This window comes from Melospiza melodia, chromosome 5 (genome assembly GCF_035770615.1).
Source record: "Melospiza melodia melodia isolate bMelMel2 chromosome 5, bMelMel2.pri, whole genome shotgun sequence".
Classification (NCBI taxonomy): domain Eukaryota; kingdom Metazoa; phylum Chordata; class Aves; order Passeriformes; family Passerellidae; genus Melospiza; species Melospiza melodia.
Window position 1 is genome coordinate 68,991,174 of NC_086198.1, and position 19,554 is coordinate 69,010,727.

Sequence of the window (19,554 nt, forward strand, 5' to 3'; positions counted from 1 at the left end):
CCCCCCTCCCCGGAGCCGGGCGGGCCGCGGGGGTTCCGGGGCGCCGCCGCCCCTGGGCTCAGGCGTTCCCGGACGGGCCCGCCCCGTCTCCCCCACGTGACCCCGCGCCGTTGGCGGCGCGCGCGTGGAGCGGTGTTTTGTAACCTCCCCCCGCCTCCTCCCGCCCCCCGCCCGCGCCCAGCCCGGAGCCCATCCCGGCGTCCGGAGCGGGAGCGCCACACCCCCTTCGCCGCAGCCGCGCAGCCGATGGCAGCGTCCTCTCCCGCCGCCACCGTGGGCTCGGAGCTGCCGCCGGAGCCGGGCGGCAGCGGGGGCCCCGGCGAGGGGGCGGACGAAGAGCGGGAGCTGCTGCTGGCGCGACTGGTGCCCGCGAGCCGCCTGAAGGAAGCGGTGGGCGCGTCCCTGGCGTCGCTGTGCCTCGGCCCCTTCGGCGGAGCCCAGCGCCTCGGGACCCTCGTGGACTGCCTGGTGCTGAACTACCGCCTGCGGCAGGGGCCGGGCCGGGGCCGGGAGCGCGGGGCCGAGGGGCCGCTGCGCTGCTGCGGCTGCGGGAGGTTCCTGGGCGAGCCGGTGACCGTCCCGTGCGGGCACACCTATTGCCGCCGCTGCCTCCGCAGGGAGCTCCGGGCCCGCTGCCGCCGCTGCCGGGACTGGCTGCTGCCGGCGGGGGGCACCAGCACGGCCGCGGCCCCGCTGCGCACCAGCGTCGTCCTCAACCGGCTGGCGGAGAAGTGGTTCCCGGGCGAGTGCGAGAGGGCGAGGGCCGGGACTCGGCTGGAGGAGCTGCTGACCCAGGGCCGCTTCCGAGAGGCGCTGGGCGCCGTCAACCAGGCTCTGCGAGCAGGTAAGGCTGTGGGGAACGCTCCCTTCCTGCGCCCGTGCCGCCCGCCGGAGCCGCGCGGGCTCCGCCGCTGCCGCCCGTGTCCCGGCGGGACCGGGACGGGCTGGCAGCCCGGGGCGGCAGGCTGGTGGGGCTGCGGGTGCGGGGGAGTCGGTGGATGTGCCCTTATGCCCGAATGCGGGACCGTCAGCGACCGACACGGGCCGGTGAAGAGCGTCCGAAGTTTTCTCGAGTTTGAAGGGATTTGAGGAAGCTCTCCACTGGGAGAGCGGAGGGGAGTGCGGCTGCCCGGCGCTTGGTAGAGCGCCCAGGCCGGTAGTGGGGTACACCTGCTTGTGCTTACTCCGGAGGCGTGGGGAGCGTCCCGCACGGGCTCCATCGTGTCTCCCCCCGCACGTTCCTGCTGGACTTGTTTACAGAGAGGCTGTGGGCTCTGCTTCGTTTCATGTTGGGTAATCGCTGCGCGCGAGCAAAGAGAAATTCCGCTGGTGTATTTAACCTTGTTTCCTGAGAGAGAGACCTATTTTCAGTCTTTAAGTGTCACCAAGACAATTCCCAGCAGGCCGGGCCGAGTTGCATAAGCAGACAGGCACGGAGGGGGACAGGTTGTGTAATGGCAGTGACATCATGGGTGGGTGTGGTTGGAGTTTTATATAGTGTTGAAGAGGGTCCAAAGAGGGGAGGTAGAGGCGCTCTACCTTTTGGGCTGTCCTGTATCCCTCGCAATATATGTGTCTGGCTGGTACCATGGACTCTTCAGATACACTCAATTTTTCAAAGTTTACTCCTTGTAGAGAGAGTCATATTTGTGTGATTGATACACCTACCTGGATCCAGTGAGAGATTCCTTTGTTGTTTTAATTTGACTATGGATTTTAACACCTGGTGACATGGGAGGTTCTGTTATGAATTGTACCAGGATTTTTTTTTTCTGTTCAGTAATTCAGAAATTAATATTTTTACAAACGAAGTGTATTACGTTTATACAGTTGTCTGTAGTGGAGGAAAAAAAACCAAAAGCTTGCATAAGTCTAATCCTTCCAGTCTGGGGAGATACATTAGGTCTAGTTCCAGAATAAACTGTTCTCAATGTAGGTGGGATTAAGTCGAAGATCTATTCTATATGCGTTCTGGCAACCTAATTTTCAGGGGTTCAGTTTTGGCTATCAATTCTGCTTTATTTGCCAGGGTATTTCCAAAGTGTAGGATACAGGATGGATTTTAAATCTTGAAACTGTAAGATGCAGACTTCTTTCTGAAGTACAACTTTGACTCCTACAGGTCACAAAGAAATCTCAGTAGTTTTCAGGATAAAACTGAATCCAGTATGGATCACATATGTTTACAGGGCTCCTGTTTCATGTTTTAACACTGTTTTAAAAGAATAAAAGAGTAAAATAATTACACAGTTTTTGTTAATCTTTTTTGTTAATCTTTCTTTTATGGTTTTAGGAATATTATTTAACTATTTATGGGGAAAGAACTTTGATTATTCTTTATGTGAATCTACATCTTCCATTTTGGCTTCAAAATGGGTTTAAAATTTGTGTATACTTACCAGTTGTGATGCTTATTCAAAATTTTATTATTCAAATTTAGTATATGTGCTAGAATTAAATGCTAGAAGCTCAGTTTAAGGTCCATTGTATAATTCTTTCCTGTGTCTCCAATCCTGAGAATTATCAATATTCTGGAAAAGATACTGAAATAATTTGGAAGTCGGAGTGGAGACGTACATTAAATGTGCATTTAGAAGTGTGGATTCACAACTACAAATTGAAGATGATTCCAGGCCAACAGATAAATTAATAGCTGCTGGTATACTTTCCATCTTCCTTCAGACCATGATTTTTGAGAACCCTTAGAGATGGAAAAGATGTAGCATAAGAAATGTATTAATGTTTAAAGTCATTCATGTTCTGTTTCAGCGCTTCTTTACTGCTGCTTCATCTGTTTCTTTTTAATGCACGTAGTTAAAAGGTTGTGATAAACATAAGTCTGATATCCTATATAAGTCATTGATGCTTAACCTCTGCTCAAATGGCATCTTTTCGTAACTTCTGTTTCTGAAACATTGGAAAGAGTCATATTTGCTATTGTGCAAAAGTGACTTTAAAAAACCATAAGGAATGGTAACATTCATATAGTTAGTATATTCCTTGCAGGAGTTGAAATGAAGTAGCTTAGTTAAAGGAGATGTCTTGAATTAAAATACAAGCACAGCTTGGCCGTAATCAAGTGTCCTGAAACACACCACGAAAGGGTTGAATTTGGTCTGAATCTCACTCATTCCTTCTGGAGATCTGTTGAGCAATCAGTCTCCTGTTTAAGCAGAACAAATACTGTGATCAGAGCAGTTTGCTTAAGGTTTTGTACAGCTGGATCATGAAAATCTACAGGCTGACAATTCCACAGCCTCTCTGGGTGACCTGCTCAAAGGTTAATTATCCTCATAGTGGAAAACCTTTTCCTTGTATTAGGTCTGAACTGCCATTGTTTTGGTTTATAACCATTGTCTCTTTTGTTTTTTCACTGCGTACTTCAGTAGAGTCTTCTAGGTAACCCACTTTTGGATTCTGAAAAGCTGTTGTGCTCTTCCAATGCTTTCAGGAATTACTTTCTGCTAAATAAGCCCAGTTCTTTTGGCTCTTTCTTAAGCGTTGTGTGTTCCAGCTCTGATTATTAGGGTGGCCCTGTCGTACCATGTTAAAAAATACTGTGTCCAAAAGTATTTCTACGCAGTGTTTTTGATGTGCATGTCTTCTATTTTGAAGAATTTGGCGTAGTAAGAACCATATAAAAAGCATACAGAATCAGATTAGAGGTGGTCCATTTATTAGTATGTTTATACTTACTGTAAGAGCAGATGCTTTGGAAGTAATATAAAACTCAAGAATGCACATTGAATGTGTTCTTTTGTGTACACCTTTGTATAGTTTCCTATTAATGTAATAATAACAGTTGGTACAGCTCTATGCTGCAAATACTTGGTGCATTTTTTTTTGTTAAAATAATTTGTCTTTGGGATGCTAGAAGTGAATGATTTCTGTATTTACAATATATTTGGTCACTGAAATATCAAGAGAAGTTCAAGAACTAGTTATGTTTCTGCTGTCTTTGGGCCAAAGATTGAAAATTAGTTTGCATCCTCTCTTTAGTTTAAAAACATTAAAATACTTGCTGAAACAGCAAAATTGTTTTTTCATTGTAACAAAGCCTAGAAATTAAATTGTGGCTAAAAAATGGATCTATAAATTTAGATAAAACCAGAAAATTGTTTAGGTTGGAAAAGACCTCTCAAATCATTAAGTCCAACCACTAGTCCAGCAGTGCTGAGTCTATCACTAGACCATGTCCCTAAGTGCCAAATCTACATATCTTTTAAATCCCACCAGGGATGGTGTCTCCACCACTGCTGTGGCAGTCTGTTCCCGTGCTCCACAGCCCTTTCAGTGAAAAACAATTCCCTGTACCCATACTAAACCTCCCTTGGCACTATTTCCTCTCATTATGTTGCTTGTCACCCGGGAGAAGAGACAGCCAACCCCCCACAACTGTCTACAGCCTCTTTTCAGGTAATTGTAAAGAGTGATAGGGTCCCACCTGAGCCTGCTTTTCTCCAGGCTGAACTCAACCTTTCTTATCAGCTTGTGCTCCAGAGCCTTCACCAGCTCCACTGCCCTTCCCTGGACTCACTCCAGCACCTCAATGTCCTTCTTGTAGTGAGGGGCTCAGAACTGGACACAGAATTCAAGGCATGTCCTCATCAGTGCTGAGCACAGGGGGACAATCCTGATCCTGCTGGCCTCACTAATCCTTATACAGGCCAGGATGTCTTTGGCTTTCTTGGCCACCTGAGCACACACTGGTTCATATTCAGCTGCTGTCAAACAGCATTCCCCGGGCTTTTGCCACTGAGCAGCTTTCCAGCCACTTTTACCCCAGCCCGTAGCACAGCAGGGGCTTGTTGTGACCACAGTGCAGGACCTGGTGCTTGGCCTTGCTGAACCTCATACCAATAGCTTTGGCCCATTGATTGAGTCTGCCCAGATCCCCCTGCAGAAGCTTCCTGCCCTCCAGCAGGTCAGCACTCCCTTCCATCTGTGTCATTTGTGAACTTTTGGTACACTTGATCCCCTTGTCTAGATCGTGGATGAAGGTATTTAAAGGACTGGCCCCAGTACTAAGCCCTGAGAAACACTACTAGTAATCATCTACTTTTGGTCTTCTGAATGAATATTCAGACCCAGTTTGTCATATCTATTGATCATTCAATGACTGTTTGTATGTTCAGCAGCAGAGTTGGGATCTCAGCTAAACTTTGTTTTGTACTAGTTCAGTTAGAATCATGCTTTTCTCTTGGGAAAAAGAAGTGGGTAAAGTGCTCACCCGCTGTAGACTTGAACTCACATTTTTATCTTTGAATTAGCCCTCATTTTCCCTCTAGGAAAAAAGGCTTGGAGTTCCTCAGGTCATGTTCTGCACTTGAAAGTCTGAAACAGATGAGCTTCCTCTCATTCTGTGCAAATAGGCAGCTTATCAGAGAACAAAGACCTGCACTTACTGTTGCCTCTGAACAAAGGAGTGTGATTTGCTACCAGCTCTGTTGGACACCGAAGAGTCAAATACAACACGAAAAGCTGTCTGAAGAGTTTAATCTGAGCTCTCACCTTGCTAGGCTATAGCAGTCACAAAGCACAGCCACAGGAAATCAGAGTTGTTCTGCTCACAGAATTAGTGTTTTACTCAGACAAAGAGAGTTTCCCAGACTTCGGTTAAAACAACCATTTTATTATGTCAAATGAGAAAATGAAACAAACCGCATTTGGCAATATTTATGTTTGAGGGAGAACGGTCGACTCAAAAGAAAGACTAATCAGGAAGACACTCTTGTTTCAGCTAAATGAATTCTTCTCTGATTTTCTTAGCCCTTACTTTTACTTTAGGATCTTTTCACATGTAGCATTGTGAATCTAAATACAAAGCAGTGTGTTGTAGTCTATGGGAACGTCGGCCGGGATGCCTTCTAACTGTACAACAGGCTAATGTTGGAAATTTATGAGAACTTACACTAGAACAAACTAAGAATATTAAATTGAAATGATAGCCTTCAAGAAAGCCTTTTTTGAAACAAACTAAACGAACTATTTTATTTTAGTGTTGTTTACAGTAGACCAACCTTTGACTAGTTTATCTCATTCAATGAAAACCAGGTCTATTTAAAAAAACTCTTAAGATCAAAACAGTGTTCTGGCATTTTTTCCAAGCAGCAACTGCAGTTAGTTGTGTTACAAAACCATGGTTTTAGTGGCAAGGAGATGGGTGTCCTTCCCATTTAGAGGTTGCTGTACTGAAAGTGCAAAGTGCTATAAGTTGGACATGGGAACTTGTCCTTACTTGACACATTCTGCTTTCTTCCCGCTCTAGAAGTTCCACTACTACAGCTGCTTTCAACAGGGCTGCCAGCTGGTGCTAAAGGCTTTCTGGAATTGGCTGTTTTATCACATAGTGATAAGGCCTGGTTCTGGTACCTCCCAGACAGATGCCACTGTGAAAGTGGCATCTCCAGCCATAGTCAGAAGGGGTCAGGCACTATAAAAACAAATTGCTGTCTGCAGAAAAAACTTGGGTATTTGAAAGCAAACTTTGTAATGCTTAAGCTTTTAATACAAGTGTGGTGAATTCCCAGGTTTCTGTGGTTTTGATTGGATATATTGTGAAGATAGAGTTTACTTAGTCCTCAATTTTTGTTGTCCCAGCAGTACTGAGCAGTGCTTTGTGAGCCTCTCTGTTCAATATTTGAAAATAAATTTTCTTGATGCTGCAAGATTCATCAGGATCCAAAATTTCTTCCTTAGCTTACAAGACATGAACTGGGAGTTACTGCCACTTTTATTAACCAAACACTAGGGAGTGAGGGAGAAGTACTCCACTAATTTTGGAAGTATTTGTACAAGAAATTGTAATTATGACATATCACTATGAAAGCAAATTTAATTAAAAATTACAAAATTTTGATTTTTAAAAGATTTTACCTAATTTCTGTCTGCAGATTCCAGTGACTTGATGCTAAGAATTTACAGAGCTGAGTCATATGTTGGCCTCCAAGAATATAAAACAGCCATAGAAGATCTAAATTTTGTTATTTCCAAAATGCCAAATTGGCCAGAGGTAAGCTGGTATAAACTCATCGTTTTTCAGTATTGTGTTTGTAAAATTATTAACTTCCAGATTGTAATTGCATTGTTTTAAAAACCTAAGCCAGCTGCTTTAAATGTTGTCTCTTAAGACATGCAAAATGCTAAACGTCATCTTTAAAATAGTTAACTTGTATGAGACAGGCTCCTGATGAGTAGGGCAGGTTAGGGCTGGTTGGCTAATACACTGAGTTGGAATAGTTCATGGTGATGTAACCTGTAACAGCTGGGCTTTGGGGCTTGTTTTGTTTAGTTGTTAATTTTTGTTAACAGAGGGACACTTTGCTGTTTTAGCTTGGAAAGTTTATCTTCAAAAAGCCTAAATAAACTCAGTGGGAACTGAGCTTTGCAAGTAATACGGGCAGCTGTGGAGTCTGTGGTCTTCAGAATGCTTGTTGTTGCACTGTCTTAACTCTGAACTCAGCAGGAGCAGCATGATCTTGCCACACAAAGGGAGATAACTGCAGCTGTGTTGTCTTCCCCTGTGTTCAGCAATTCCTTGGCTACTGCAAATTCATGCAGCCTCCTGCTTTTCACTTCTCAGTGGTGACAGTATTGTCTACTTTATTCTGTATGTTTGGAAAGAAGTGTCACTTCACTTAAGTGAGCTTGGTTAGATGGATGGATTCCTGTAACAATCCTTAACCTCTGTAGAAAAATAAACTGTCTGTAAGAGGAGGACTAGCAAACTTCCCTTCTTCAGAATTCATCTAAAAGCAAAGTGCCCAACTCAGTCAAAGAGGATGTGTGTCCTCATCTGACAGTCTTGTTGAACAGATGTTATTGTTCATACTGTCAGTCATTCTGTAGAAGCTGCATTCTGGGCTTTGGTAGAGTAGTTTTTGATTGTTTTGTTTTGTTGAGGGGTTTTTGTTTGGTTGTTTGTTTGTTTTTAAGTTTAGTTTCTGGTCCATTATCCAAATTCCTATATACAAATAGATATATTGTCTTAACTTTTTTTTATACCTGTTGGTTCTATCTAACTTTTTCTATTACTGTCAGTGCAACTTTTAAAAGCTAAGTTCTTAGTTCCAATGTCATCTACTTTTGAGTAGGCTCCACAAAATCCGGTAGTCTTTCCTCCCTGTTTTTTTCTTTCAAGGAAAACAATACACAGATTTTTATTATTTTTTTCCCTAGCTGGTGCCTAGTGTTCAAGCATAAAATATAGTTGGAAAAAGCAATTAATTCTGAGAGTGCATTGTTTTGTTATAAGAATATAGATTGAGATGTATGTAAGAGGTGAACAGTTGTGTGGATTGTTTTATTTGCATTCACCGTTCTGAAAGGTGGAACCATCAGGCTTTTAATGAAAGATAGGGCAAAAAACATTCTGTAAGCTGTTGTGTGAGGTTATGTAATAATTTGCATCTCCTGTCCTTCTTCTTCCTCTCCAAAGTCTCACAGAAGACGGAAATTAAGGGCTGTGAATTCAGCACTAGAGAGGTTTTTAACCCTTTATGTAAGACAAAACAAGTTAACTGAAGAAGACTCACACCATCCTATCCCATGACTCTTTTCAAACACTGTAATGGATGTGAGTTAGACAAGGGATATGGATCACACACTGTGCACAGCTCAAATTTGTTACAGCTGCATTCTTTCTGTCATGGCAGGTTCTAATTCTAACATTGTTGCAATGCCTATAAGGTCAATACTGCAGTTCTCCCTATTCTCTACAAATGTCTTTGTGGTATCTGTTTCTCAGGTCTACTTTCAGAAAGGAAAAGTTCTGCAAGACTCTGGCTTTGTAGGAGATGCCTTACAACTATTTCTACAGTGCTTAGCCCTTGATGAGGACTTTCTTCCAGCCAAGCTAAAAGTAGAAAAGGTAATTTTATTTATGATACTGGATTCTCATCTCTGATTTGACTCCTTTATGAAACTCTCATTATGATAGACTTTGTGCATCTAATACCTTCATTACATACAGGAAATGTTCAGGCAGATTCCTTTTAAGATATTTCTTAAATCATACTACATCAAAGACTTAGTCCCAATGTACATGTTTTACATACATCTTGAAAAGTACATATGCATTGGAAGTTACTAAGTGAATATGTAGAAAACTGGAAAGCAGGCAACAAGTGACATTTTCCAAGTCGAAACCCTCTGTGCCTGGAGCACAAGAGTTTTTTCTGTGATAATAAAAATTTATATTGAAAAGCTGCATAGTAATGAATTGATAATGTCTAATTATGTTTGACTTGTAGTAGAAAAGATTTCTAGATAAATTTCTTTTCTAGCAATGTAGCTGTGTAGGTTTCTGTTTGTTTTCAACTCTGCCAGTTACTGCTTGAATAAAGATCTGTTCGTGAGAATAACTTCATGCAGATTACCTTCTTAGTTTTTGATACGTAAATTTATAACAAAGGTATGTCTGGATTCTTTTTCATTGTTATTAACATTGAGCTGGTTTTTCTAGATATTGTGTGATGTTTTGTCGCCAGAGAAGTTAGGTGAGAGTCTGAAGGAATCTGCTTGGAATTCAGCCCATATTAGAAATAAACCTTTTATACTTGGTTCTGAGGTGACTGCATCTTACTGCAACTTACAGCTTTGTCCTCCACAGGTAACAAAATCTCTAAAATAATTTCTGTCTTTGACTGATCTATATACATCAGATGTACTGATACCCCGATTTGTCACACTTTCCAGTGTAAATACTATTTTTGTGTAATTGGCTAAATTGGAGGAAAAGAAGCAGGGTTTAGAAGTAATTTATTTTCATTTGTAGTGTTACAACTCCTCATTCTACTTCACTAGAATGAGTAATAAATACAGTATTAGAAGGTACTGAAGTTTGATATTGGAGACTTCAAAAAAGAGAAATACAATTTTTCTATATTTTTAAGCAGATGAAATACAATTTTTGTTTTGTTTGAAGTGGGTGAAGATTTTTGAATTGTTAATGCTAAGCAAATTTGAATACTGTGTTGACTTAGAAATTTTTCTAGTTAACTAATAGGTACCCACTAACTGTGAATACCAGTTTTGCTTATATATCTTTGCACAATCACGTCTCACATACTTAGATTAGTGTCACTCTTAAAATATAGTTTGGTTCATCTTATTGTTACAGAGTTTAGGAGGATCAGATGTACTGGAGCCTGTGAGTGGAGGCTTAAATCGTGCACAGTCTGCCCATGCTCTTAACTCAACAAAAGACCTTGCCAAGGAAGATGGCTTAAAGAGAGTGTCTTCTGAACCCCTTCTCTCTGGCCAAGGAAAAGGTGCTTTGTTAAAAAGAAAGCTTTCCTTTTCAGAACAGGATACAGTTGTATGTGAAGATGGAAGAAACAAACACAAAAAGCAAGGAGGTAAACAATCACTTACTGCACTTACTGTGAAATTTAAAGTATTTAGTGCCTCGTGCCTTTGTTTGAAGCATCTTGTCCTCTTTTTCCTTAGAAAGTACAAAAAGGGACATGACACTGGCTTTTGGAACAATCCCAGGAGATTTGATTGATGTATCAGATTTTGAGTGCTCTCTATGTATGAGGTAAGATTTTGTCCCTGATTCAATATTAGTTACAGATGCTTGGCTGCATATCTGTTACATGTACAAACTGAGGTACTTGTAAATTGTTACGAGTTCTGATATCAGTCAATAATTTGCAGCTTTTCCCTATCCCTGCACTTAAATGTGTATTTAAATGTCACCTGCTACAATGCTATATACTGTAGGACTATTTTAATCAAGCTGCCCTTTTAGTTAAACTTGGCAGTGTTAACTGGTCACCATCAAAGGACAGGATCTTTTGTGGTTAAATGTTAGGGGTTCTTCAGTCAATAAAACTTATTTTGGGAAAACTTATTTTAATGTTTAGAAGCATAGCCTTGTATTGTGAACCTTGTATTTGTCTGGGAGACATAGATGCTTCAGAATGTTAGTCCACTTAAATGTAGCTGATGTGTTTGAAAACTCTTACTTAATAATCTTGATTTTCAGAATAAATACCATAAAACATATGGTGTATACTAAACTATTCATTGTTACGCTATTAATATGTAATACTGCTGTTAAAACAACCCAGTTTCTCCAAGAATCACATAATTTTGTGTATTCTGAATCTCTATGTAGGGAGACCAAAATCTTTGTATATTGGGCTAAATATTTAGTTACCTAGTGTTCTGGAATGTGTCCAACTTCATCAGAAAACAAAACAGTGAGTGTTGCAGTAAATGGAAACAAACTGCAGTATAGAGGAAAAAGTAGAATAAGGAGACTTGGGACTAACTGTTTCTTTACTTTGTTAGAGTATAACTAGTCTTAAAAATACAAGAGATTAATCACTGACATTTTTAGAAAAATGCACACTGGCCATGACAACTAACTTGTGGTAATTTTGTTTCAGGCTATTCTTTGAGCCAGTAACAACCCCTTGTGGACATACTTTTTGCAAAGGTTGTTTGGAACGGTGTTTAGATCATGCTCCACAGTGTCCACTCTGTAAGGAGAGCTTGAAAGAGGTATTGTTTCTCAGTAAAGCTCACAAATACAAATACTGTATAATTTTAAAGGCTGTTTCACTTGAACCCAACAACTTAGATTTGCTTGGCTGTGGATTACTGCTAGAATGGAAAAGGGTCTCAGGGTCTTAAAGGTTTTGTCTCTGTGACTGTTTACTTAAGTGGTGTAATTCAATCCTACATATTTGTAAGCTTTGATATCTATTCAGTTAAACTTCTCTGGGATTTCTCTACACTTTTCTTATTGGTATTGCTGTATATTCTGGGAAATCAGTTCTGTCTGTGGTAAGCATAGAGATACAAACTGAGTTAGACATTTAAATTGTCAGACACTAAGAACTTACACAGAGAATCTAATTTTCAAATATTACAGTATAGTTAGGTTTTAATTAATGAGGTATAAAAACTTCAGAGCTGTAAGTTTTCATGAGTTTTGTCACATTTCATAGATGATATTTTTATTAAAAAAGCTGCATTTTCTCAAGCCTTTTGTTAAGATACATGAAAAGATTTTTTTTTTTAATTGTTTACAGTACCTTGCAAGCAGAAAATACAGTATCACAGAACTGCTGGAAGAATTAATAATGAAATACTTATCTGATGAATTATTTGAGAGAAAAAGAATTCATGCTGAAGAAACTGCAGAACACTCCAAGTAAGCTTCTTGTCTTGAAAAACTTGAGAAATTGGTCTGGAAATCCTTTTTAGAAATGTTTTATTATTTGTATAGTCTTTATTTGTGGTATATTATGGGCTCAAGGATTATGAAACTTGTCCAGGTCCCTCTTGATATAATCCCGTCGTTCAGTTGTGTCAACCACAGCACTCAGCTTGGGGTCATGAGCAAATTTGCTGAGGGTGCAGTGGGTCCCTTTTTCTGTGTCATTGATGAAGACATTAAACAGTGCTGGTGCCAGTATGGACTCCTGAGGGACCCTGCTGGTCACTGCAACTCTGACCCATTGGCCTCTACCCTCTGGGTGCAACCTCCAACCCTAATTATGCATTTAACAGCCCACCCATCAAATTCATCTCTCTCCAGTTTGGAGAGGACATTGAGGAGGAAGTTCTTTACAGAATTCCAGATAAAATGACATCTGTAGCCCTTCCCTTGTAACTCCATCATAGAAGGTCACTAGGTTGGTCAGGCCAGGTTGGACAAAGCTCTGAGTAACCTGATCTAGGGGAAGGTGTCCCTGCCCACGGCAGAGGGGTTGGAAGTAGGTGATCTCTAAGGTCCCTTCCAACCTAGGCTGTTCTATGATTCTGTGAAACATGTTTCCCCTTCCATTCCTCTTTCAGCATGCACTGTCAGGGAGCTTTGGTTTCAGCTTTGCTGCTGTTAATGAAATTGTTTTCAATGACTGCAGAGTCTCAGAGACTTGAATTTCTTGCAAAGCAATTCATGATAGACATTAATCTTACACAGATAGATGTAATTAAAGAAATGTTCAAGATTTTTAGTTAACATAAACATGGTTAATTTTTAGTTAACATAAACATGTTTATCTCACAGTGAGTTCTTCAAATATACATACAGCATCGTGTACTGTAGATGTGAATGTTGGAAAACTATTTAAGACAACAGCTCATGCAAATTATTTAACAGAATCCATCCAGTAGATTTACACTTTATATTCTGAAAGGCATTAAAATTAAATACCCAGTAATGTTTTAATGATAACTTGATTGTACTTACTATCAACTATACATACTTGATAAAATAGGATTTAAAAATACTTTGTTTTTCAGTTACGCTGCCTGAGGCATATTGCAAGGTGCAAATTATACACTGGATTGCATCTTGTGATCTGGAGTCCCTCCTAGAAGATAATCTAAATAGTGACCTAGCTACCATGCAGTTACTAGTACATCTTTTTACTTACAGGAAAACTGTGTCTCTGAGGGCTTAATTGCTTTTATAGCTCACACTAAAGTAAAAATGAAAAAGTAGCTGACACCTCCAAACCAAAACAGAGCCCTCCATTCACTGACTAGGTACTCACTACCTAGATAACACTGAGTCTTACTGTCCAGAATGTATACAAATCAATACACAGGTATTCAGCCACTGTTACTGGCATGTGGGTTTATCATTCATGAAAGTTTCTACAACATATTTTGACTTTGAAAAGAATGCTTTATGACCTCAAACATAGCAGGCATACTGGACAAAATGTATTGTCTTGGCATAGCTCAACGTTCAGATTTTGAAGGTGTATATTTCTTTTTATGTTCTCTTGAAGCTTGACCAAGAATGTTCCAATGTTTGTTTGCACTATGGCATATCCTACTGTGCCTTGCCCTCTACATGTATTTGAGCCAAGATACCGACTCATGATTCGCAGGAGTATGGAAACTGGAACTAAACAGTTTGGAATGTGCATAAGTGATTCTCAAAATGGGTATGTTTACAACATGAGTCTAAGCTTCCATCTCATTTGTCATTTTAATTACAAAAAGCATCTTTTCACAAGTGTGTAATTGCATTACTGACAAGGTCTTTCTTTAGTTTTGCAGATTATGGTTGCATGCTGCAAATTAGGAACGTTCATTTTCTGCCTGATGGACGGTCTGTTGTTGATACAATTGGTGGAAAGAGGTTTAGAGTTTTACGGAGAGGGATGAAAGATGGTTATTGCACTGCAGACATTGAATATTTGGAAGATGTTAAGGTATCCAGAATGATGTCTAAATACTTACTAGTATTAATATATCAAGATTTTTGCTTGATTTGTTCTTGAAAGCTTTCTTTCATATTTTTGCATCATTAGAAACTAGCTTAATTTTTTTATTCCTATAAAACAAATAAGAAAATTATAGTTTTTGTTTCAACAATAGTTTGAAGCTGTAACTTTAAAAAATATCACAATACTTCTTTTCCATGTAGTCAATAGTAATCAAGGTTATGAAGAACACCAGAAGGGTATCTAAACATAGTTGAAATTGAGTGTTTTTTGATTTTAGCTTAAACCCCTTAATTGTTTCTATATCACTAATCATACTTTCATAACTTTCCTCCTACAGGTTGCTGATGAAGAACTAAAGAAATTGAGAGAGCTTCACAATTTTGTGTACAATCAGGCCTGCAGTTGGTTCCAAAACTTAAGAAACAAATTTCGCACTCAAATTCTTCAGCACTTTGGACCAATGCCTGACAGGGAGGAAAATATACAGGTGGGACACCATTTAATATTCATTATTAGATGCTTATTTCTAAAAATAAAAGCCCTATTACCAACTGCTAAGTATTAAAGAAAAACTTTTTTCTCCAGCTTCAAAGACAATAAGGCTTGGACCTTGTTTTTCTTACAATGAGCAACAAAAAGCAATTCTGTTGCTGGTCAGCAGTTTCTCCAGGAATGGATGATATGCTGATGTGGAAATAAAACCAGTAAACTGAAAACACTTTAAGTTCCTGTAACAGTTAAACTGTTAGTATGTGAAAGTTGTTAGAATTCAAAGTGAAAAAGCTCTCTCTTTTCTCCCTATGAAAGTAAAGAAACTGAATCTGCCACGTGCAGGCAGATACCTTTTGTCAGAGGTAATCACAAATAACATGTTCCTCCTTTCTGAGCTAATGCCATAAACTGCTGCAGCGGCTAGCATTTGACACATGTTTCTTAAGAAACTAGCTGCAGCAATCTATCTTGATAGTTATTATAAACAATTAATGAAGGTGAGATCCTGAGGGAGTGGAGACTGTAGAAAAATAACATTTAAAAATACGTAAGATTTGCTTTCCAAAGCAGAGTTTGATGTCGGTTGGGATCTTAGGGGAGCTTGTCCCTCACCCATCTGCTGCGTACTCCTATGAAACTATATTAACCTGTTGTGTTCAGTGGAGATGGAGAGACAGCACAACATGGAAGTTCATGTGCCAAAGGGAGCTTTAATGGCATGCGCAGCTCTTACCCAGGTTATTCAGAACACTCCATGTTGGAACCTGATTGGCTCAGGTTTGGTTACCACCCTGCTCAGTGGCCAACAGCTCCTGCTTGCATTCTCATCAGAAATTCTGGCACACACTCTGTAGCCTGATCCCTCCTCTCAGTGCCCTCTCTAGGCTTACCTGGTTAAAGTCAGGGGTCTGTGAGGCTCACAGTCCAGCTCTTCACCATCACAGTTCCCCCTTTCTGTTTTCAGAATATAAAAGCCATGTTTATTATCCCTCTGCAGGATCCTTTGCAGAAGGGACAGCAAACACGGTACAAGGAGAATGAAATTCTTCACTAAACTTGACAAGCCTCATCTTTCTAGCTATTGGTGTACCTTATCAAAAATTTTATGATCATATCTAGGAGTTATCAAAGGCACAATTTTACTGGGTGGTATGCCACAGGCTAATTATTTATAACTTACAACTTGAACGTGACAAACCAACTTAAAAACTATCAGAGGTAGCATTTCCTTTTGGTAGTAATGGCCTTAAAGTGTCCAACTCTTTAGGTCCTGGTGAAGTCACAGGTGAGTTGTCATTCCAAAAGTTTAGGTTTTTACCTAGCTGGTGCAGAGAGTTGTTCTGGCACTGTTGTGTGGTGTCAGCTGTGGGGCCCTCAGGGAGGTGCTGTGGTTGCAGTCCCGAGCAGAGCAGGTCCCACACACTGAGCAGGTACCTCACCAATACCGGCGTCTCTGTACATACCTGTGTACCCATGCCTCCAAGGGATGAGGTCTTAAGGGCTTTCCCCTTTGTTAGTGATGAGGTCCTGTACATAAACCTTAGGTTTAGGTAACTTGGACATCATTAGAGGACTGTAATGATAAGAAATTATTTAACATGACAGGGTTTTGGGAGTTTTGCAATATTGTTAGATGGTTTAAAGTGTACAGGGCTTTGGCCACCCTGTTCTGTGGGATCTCAGCACATTAACCTGTCTGCGCGGGACTGTAGATGTTGTAGAGGCCAGTGCATGAGGTCAGCAGGGATTTTTAGGACAATTTAAAAAAAATAGATTTAAAACAGCATACTAGGAAAGAGGAATACGTGTGCAGAACCAGAATAATTAGCAGGGTAGCAATACTATGTATGTGTACCTGAGATTTATAATAGGACACAAATGTATCAGCTGTATGGTAATGGCTGCAGGTGAGGAAATGTTATCTGGGGGTGTACCACTACCAGTAACAATTTTGCAGATCATTTGATATACGTAATAGTTTCTGCAGTGGTAGGACCTCTGCTGAAGAGAACTAAGTCCAGTTCAAGGCCTGACCTCTAATGGTTGCTGTTGGTAATTAAACTACAGGAAAAAGTCACAGTTTTAACTGCTTAGAAGAAACTAAGTAAGTAGTCCTGCTCTGTTTAGAAGGTAGTGAGAAAGGGAGTGGAACTGGGAGGTGACAGAGAAGTCCATCAAATAAAGGTAATTACAGTGAAAACATCAGGCTTCAAGAATAGTCAAGCCTTAAGAATAGCATAACAAGTGTTAGATTTAATTTTTATCAGAGAGATTTGTCATTGGGTGGCTATCCTTAGCCATCTTTTCCCCGGAATCTATGAGCTTCCTGTGTTGTCTTAAAAATAATTGCTTTCTAAAGCTTAGTTTAAGTGTACTTTGCTTCACTTCTCAGTTTAAGAGAAGAGATCCTTTCAGCACTCTTTTAATCTCATTGATCTGGAATTCTCTAGTTAGTATCAAACTTTAAAGTAGTCTTGGTCATTGATGACTTTGTCTTTTGATATCTTTATTGTAGTCAACTATATGACATTGGTTATTGGTAACCAGCTTATGTTTTATTTCTAGGCAATGCCCAATGGTCCTGCTTGGTGTTGGTGGCTTCTAGCTGTTCTCCCAGTAGACCCCAGATACCAGCTGTCAGTTCTCTCCATGATGTCTTTAAAAGACCGTCTGATAAAAATCCAACATATCCTCACCTATTTTTCTAGAGACCAGTCAAAGTGACTAACCGCCTGGGTCTTCCTGAAAAGTTACTCTGTTCTGGTTGTAGTAGCAGCTGGAATTTTTGCTGCCTTTGCACATCTAGCACTGGTTTGAGAAGTGTAATGGAGCTGTTTTTTCTCTCCACCTTTGTGGCTTCCTGAACCCCATGGTTCATTGGATGCACGCTTTCTTCAACTATGAGAGAAGACCACTGACTATTGCACAAAATCAATCCAGCTAGATACGTTTTTCACGTTATCTACATTAAAATTTGCACTATGTAGAAAAGAACCTTTTTGAGACTTGATCATTTTAGGAATTGACTTTTCTAAGCTGTGGAAGTGCAGGACTTAAGGCTGACAATCCAAGTTTACAACATTGAGGAGGTAATAAAGGTTTTGCAAATGTTTGCCTCAAACAACTGTTTCTTTGCTGTTTGCACAAATATTTGAAATATAGTATTGAATGTCACAGTTGGATATTACTACTCTTGTTTAACTAACTTGACCATGAATATGGCACAGATTTTTTCTAAGTTATCTTGTAAATGTATGCATCACAAAACAGGTGACACGAACTGTATGCTGAACTGAGAGCCAATTTTAAGGAACAAATGCAGAAAAACAGGTACTTCTGTCTAAAAATACTTAAACTGTGAATATGGTTTACATACCTAGGCCTGTACATTTTAAAGTGGAAACTGAAATCTAAATGCTAGTACCAGTTACATTTCTACTGGGCTTTTCAGGCTGTTCTTCCAGAGCACACACTTAGTTTGTAGAGCTTAGAAGAAGAAGTGTCAAGTGTGCGCGTGCGTGTGTCTATCGGGGATTGTGCATCCAGGAGTCAAAAGCTTAAAGTTTTATTTGAACTTTTTAAGTTGGTGCAAATGTGAGTTCTATGCCTTATTCATATAAATAGTAGAGCACACTGCAGTGGCAAGGTTAGCATCATGCTGCCAATAGGTACTTTTTGTAATTAAAGGTTTGCATATTTGTGAATATGTCTGATACTGGCTTTCTTGTATGTAAATCATTTGTAAAATATTTCTTAAATCTTGCTTTTGCTAATATATTTAATTTTCAATAAAAGCTAAAAGTTTGTAATATTTTTAACTTTGTCAGAAACTTAAAATCACTTTGCTTTTCCATATGCTTCTACTCTGGGATCTTAAGTAAATCCAGAAGCTGCTGTTTAACCTACATTAAGGTTGTGAGCACTTCATGACATAACAGGTATGTTCATAATCTGTTTCTGATTATAGTACCTGTCTCAGACTGAATATTGGTCAGACAGGTTTTTCCTGGTGTCCTGCTTTTATTTCTACTTTGTTTAAATCACGTATGAAGCTGGCATTTTACAAAACTTCAAAGTTGTAGGGAACTGTCCTTGCAGAGCAGTGAGGTGTTTCACTGACTTGCTAGTCAGATACTCTGGCCTTGTTCTCTTCTGGAGTTCAAGGCTGGAGATATTACAGGCAGCCTGAAATCTGCTGGGTCATCTTGCAGTATCAGTTTCTAGCCAGGGTAAATTTCCTCTTTAGGGTATGACTAAAGTCCTGGTTGAATATTTGGAAAGCTTTATTTTCCTAAGAAGGGGACTCCTCTATTTTTTCACTTCTGTATGCTATACCCTTAGAACTGTAATCTTTGTATCACCCACCATGATCTTCTTAAGAATGCAGGTGGCAGGATTTTTTTTCCTTGGCAGTCTAAAAAGTTCCTGTAGGCAAGCCTGAAATACCCAAATAAACTAATGCTAATTTTTTTTTTTTCATTCTTGCCAAGAGCTTGAGTTGGAAATTGAGTATTCCCTAGTCTGCTGAAAGATGTGGCTTTTAAGTGTCTTTATAAGCTCCCATGACTTCTTAATACAGTAAAAATTCAAGTGTCAATTGGGTTGCACTGCCCTGTGCATGAAGGAGTTTTACTTCTGGAATTGTATAAACTATGTAAGGCAAAACTTTATTGAAGAAAAACAACTACAATACAAAAAAGCAAATTTACTGTGTTTAACAAATGTGGCATTAAGGCTAATGATAAGTAACCAATCTTCAGTAACCATTCCACTGATGTGATTATTATAGGTGCTCTTGGGAATGATAGAAAATTGAGATTGGAGATGAAAGATTTTTAAGAGGTTTCTCAAATTGGAATTT

General features: G+C 40.0%; 1 protein-coding gene across 1 annotated transcript; it reads left to right on the plus strand.

Annotated features, from left to right (window-relative positions):
• The first annotated feature begins 239 nt into the window (after window positions 1-239).
• On the plus strand, window positions 240-18,506 carry LONRF1 (LON peptidase N-terminal domain and ring finger 1). Its single transcript, XM_063157222.1, has 12 exons — window positions 240-844; window positions 6,894-7,012; window positions 8,747-8,869; window positions 9,464-9,610; window positions 10,121-10,358; window positions 10,450-10,540; window positions 11,397-11,511; window positions 12,045-12,166; window positions 13,758-13,916; window positions 14,024-14,186; window positions 14,539-14,688; window positions 17,259-18,506. The coding sequence occupies exons 1-12, from the start codon at window positions 247-249 to the stop codon at window positions 17,415-17,417; spliced, it is 2,184 nt and encodes a 727-aa protein (XP_063013292.1). The 5' UTR covers window positions 240-246; the 3' UTR covers window positions 17,418-18,506.
• The last annotated feature ends 1,048 nt before the right edge of the window (window positions 18,507-19,554 follow it).

Bases quoted from the DNA above. Each gene is read 5' to 3' on its own strand.
- LONRF1 (XM_063157222.1), top strand. From the start codon at position 247: ATGGCAGCGTCCTCTCCCGCCGCCACCGTGGGCTCGGAGCTGCCGCCG. The intron at 11,512-12,044 runs GTATTGTTTCTC...AATTGTTTACAG, and splicing joins GTAAGGAGAGCTTGAAAGAG to TACCTTGCAAGCAGAAAATA. The intron at 13,917-14,023 runs GTATGTTTACAA...GTCTTTCTTTAG, and splicing joins ATAAGTGATTCTCAAAATGG to TTTTGCAGATTATGGTTGCA.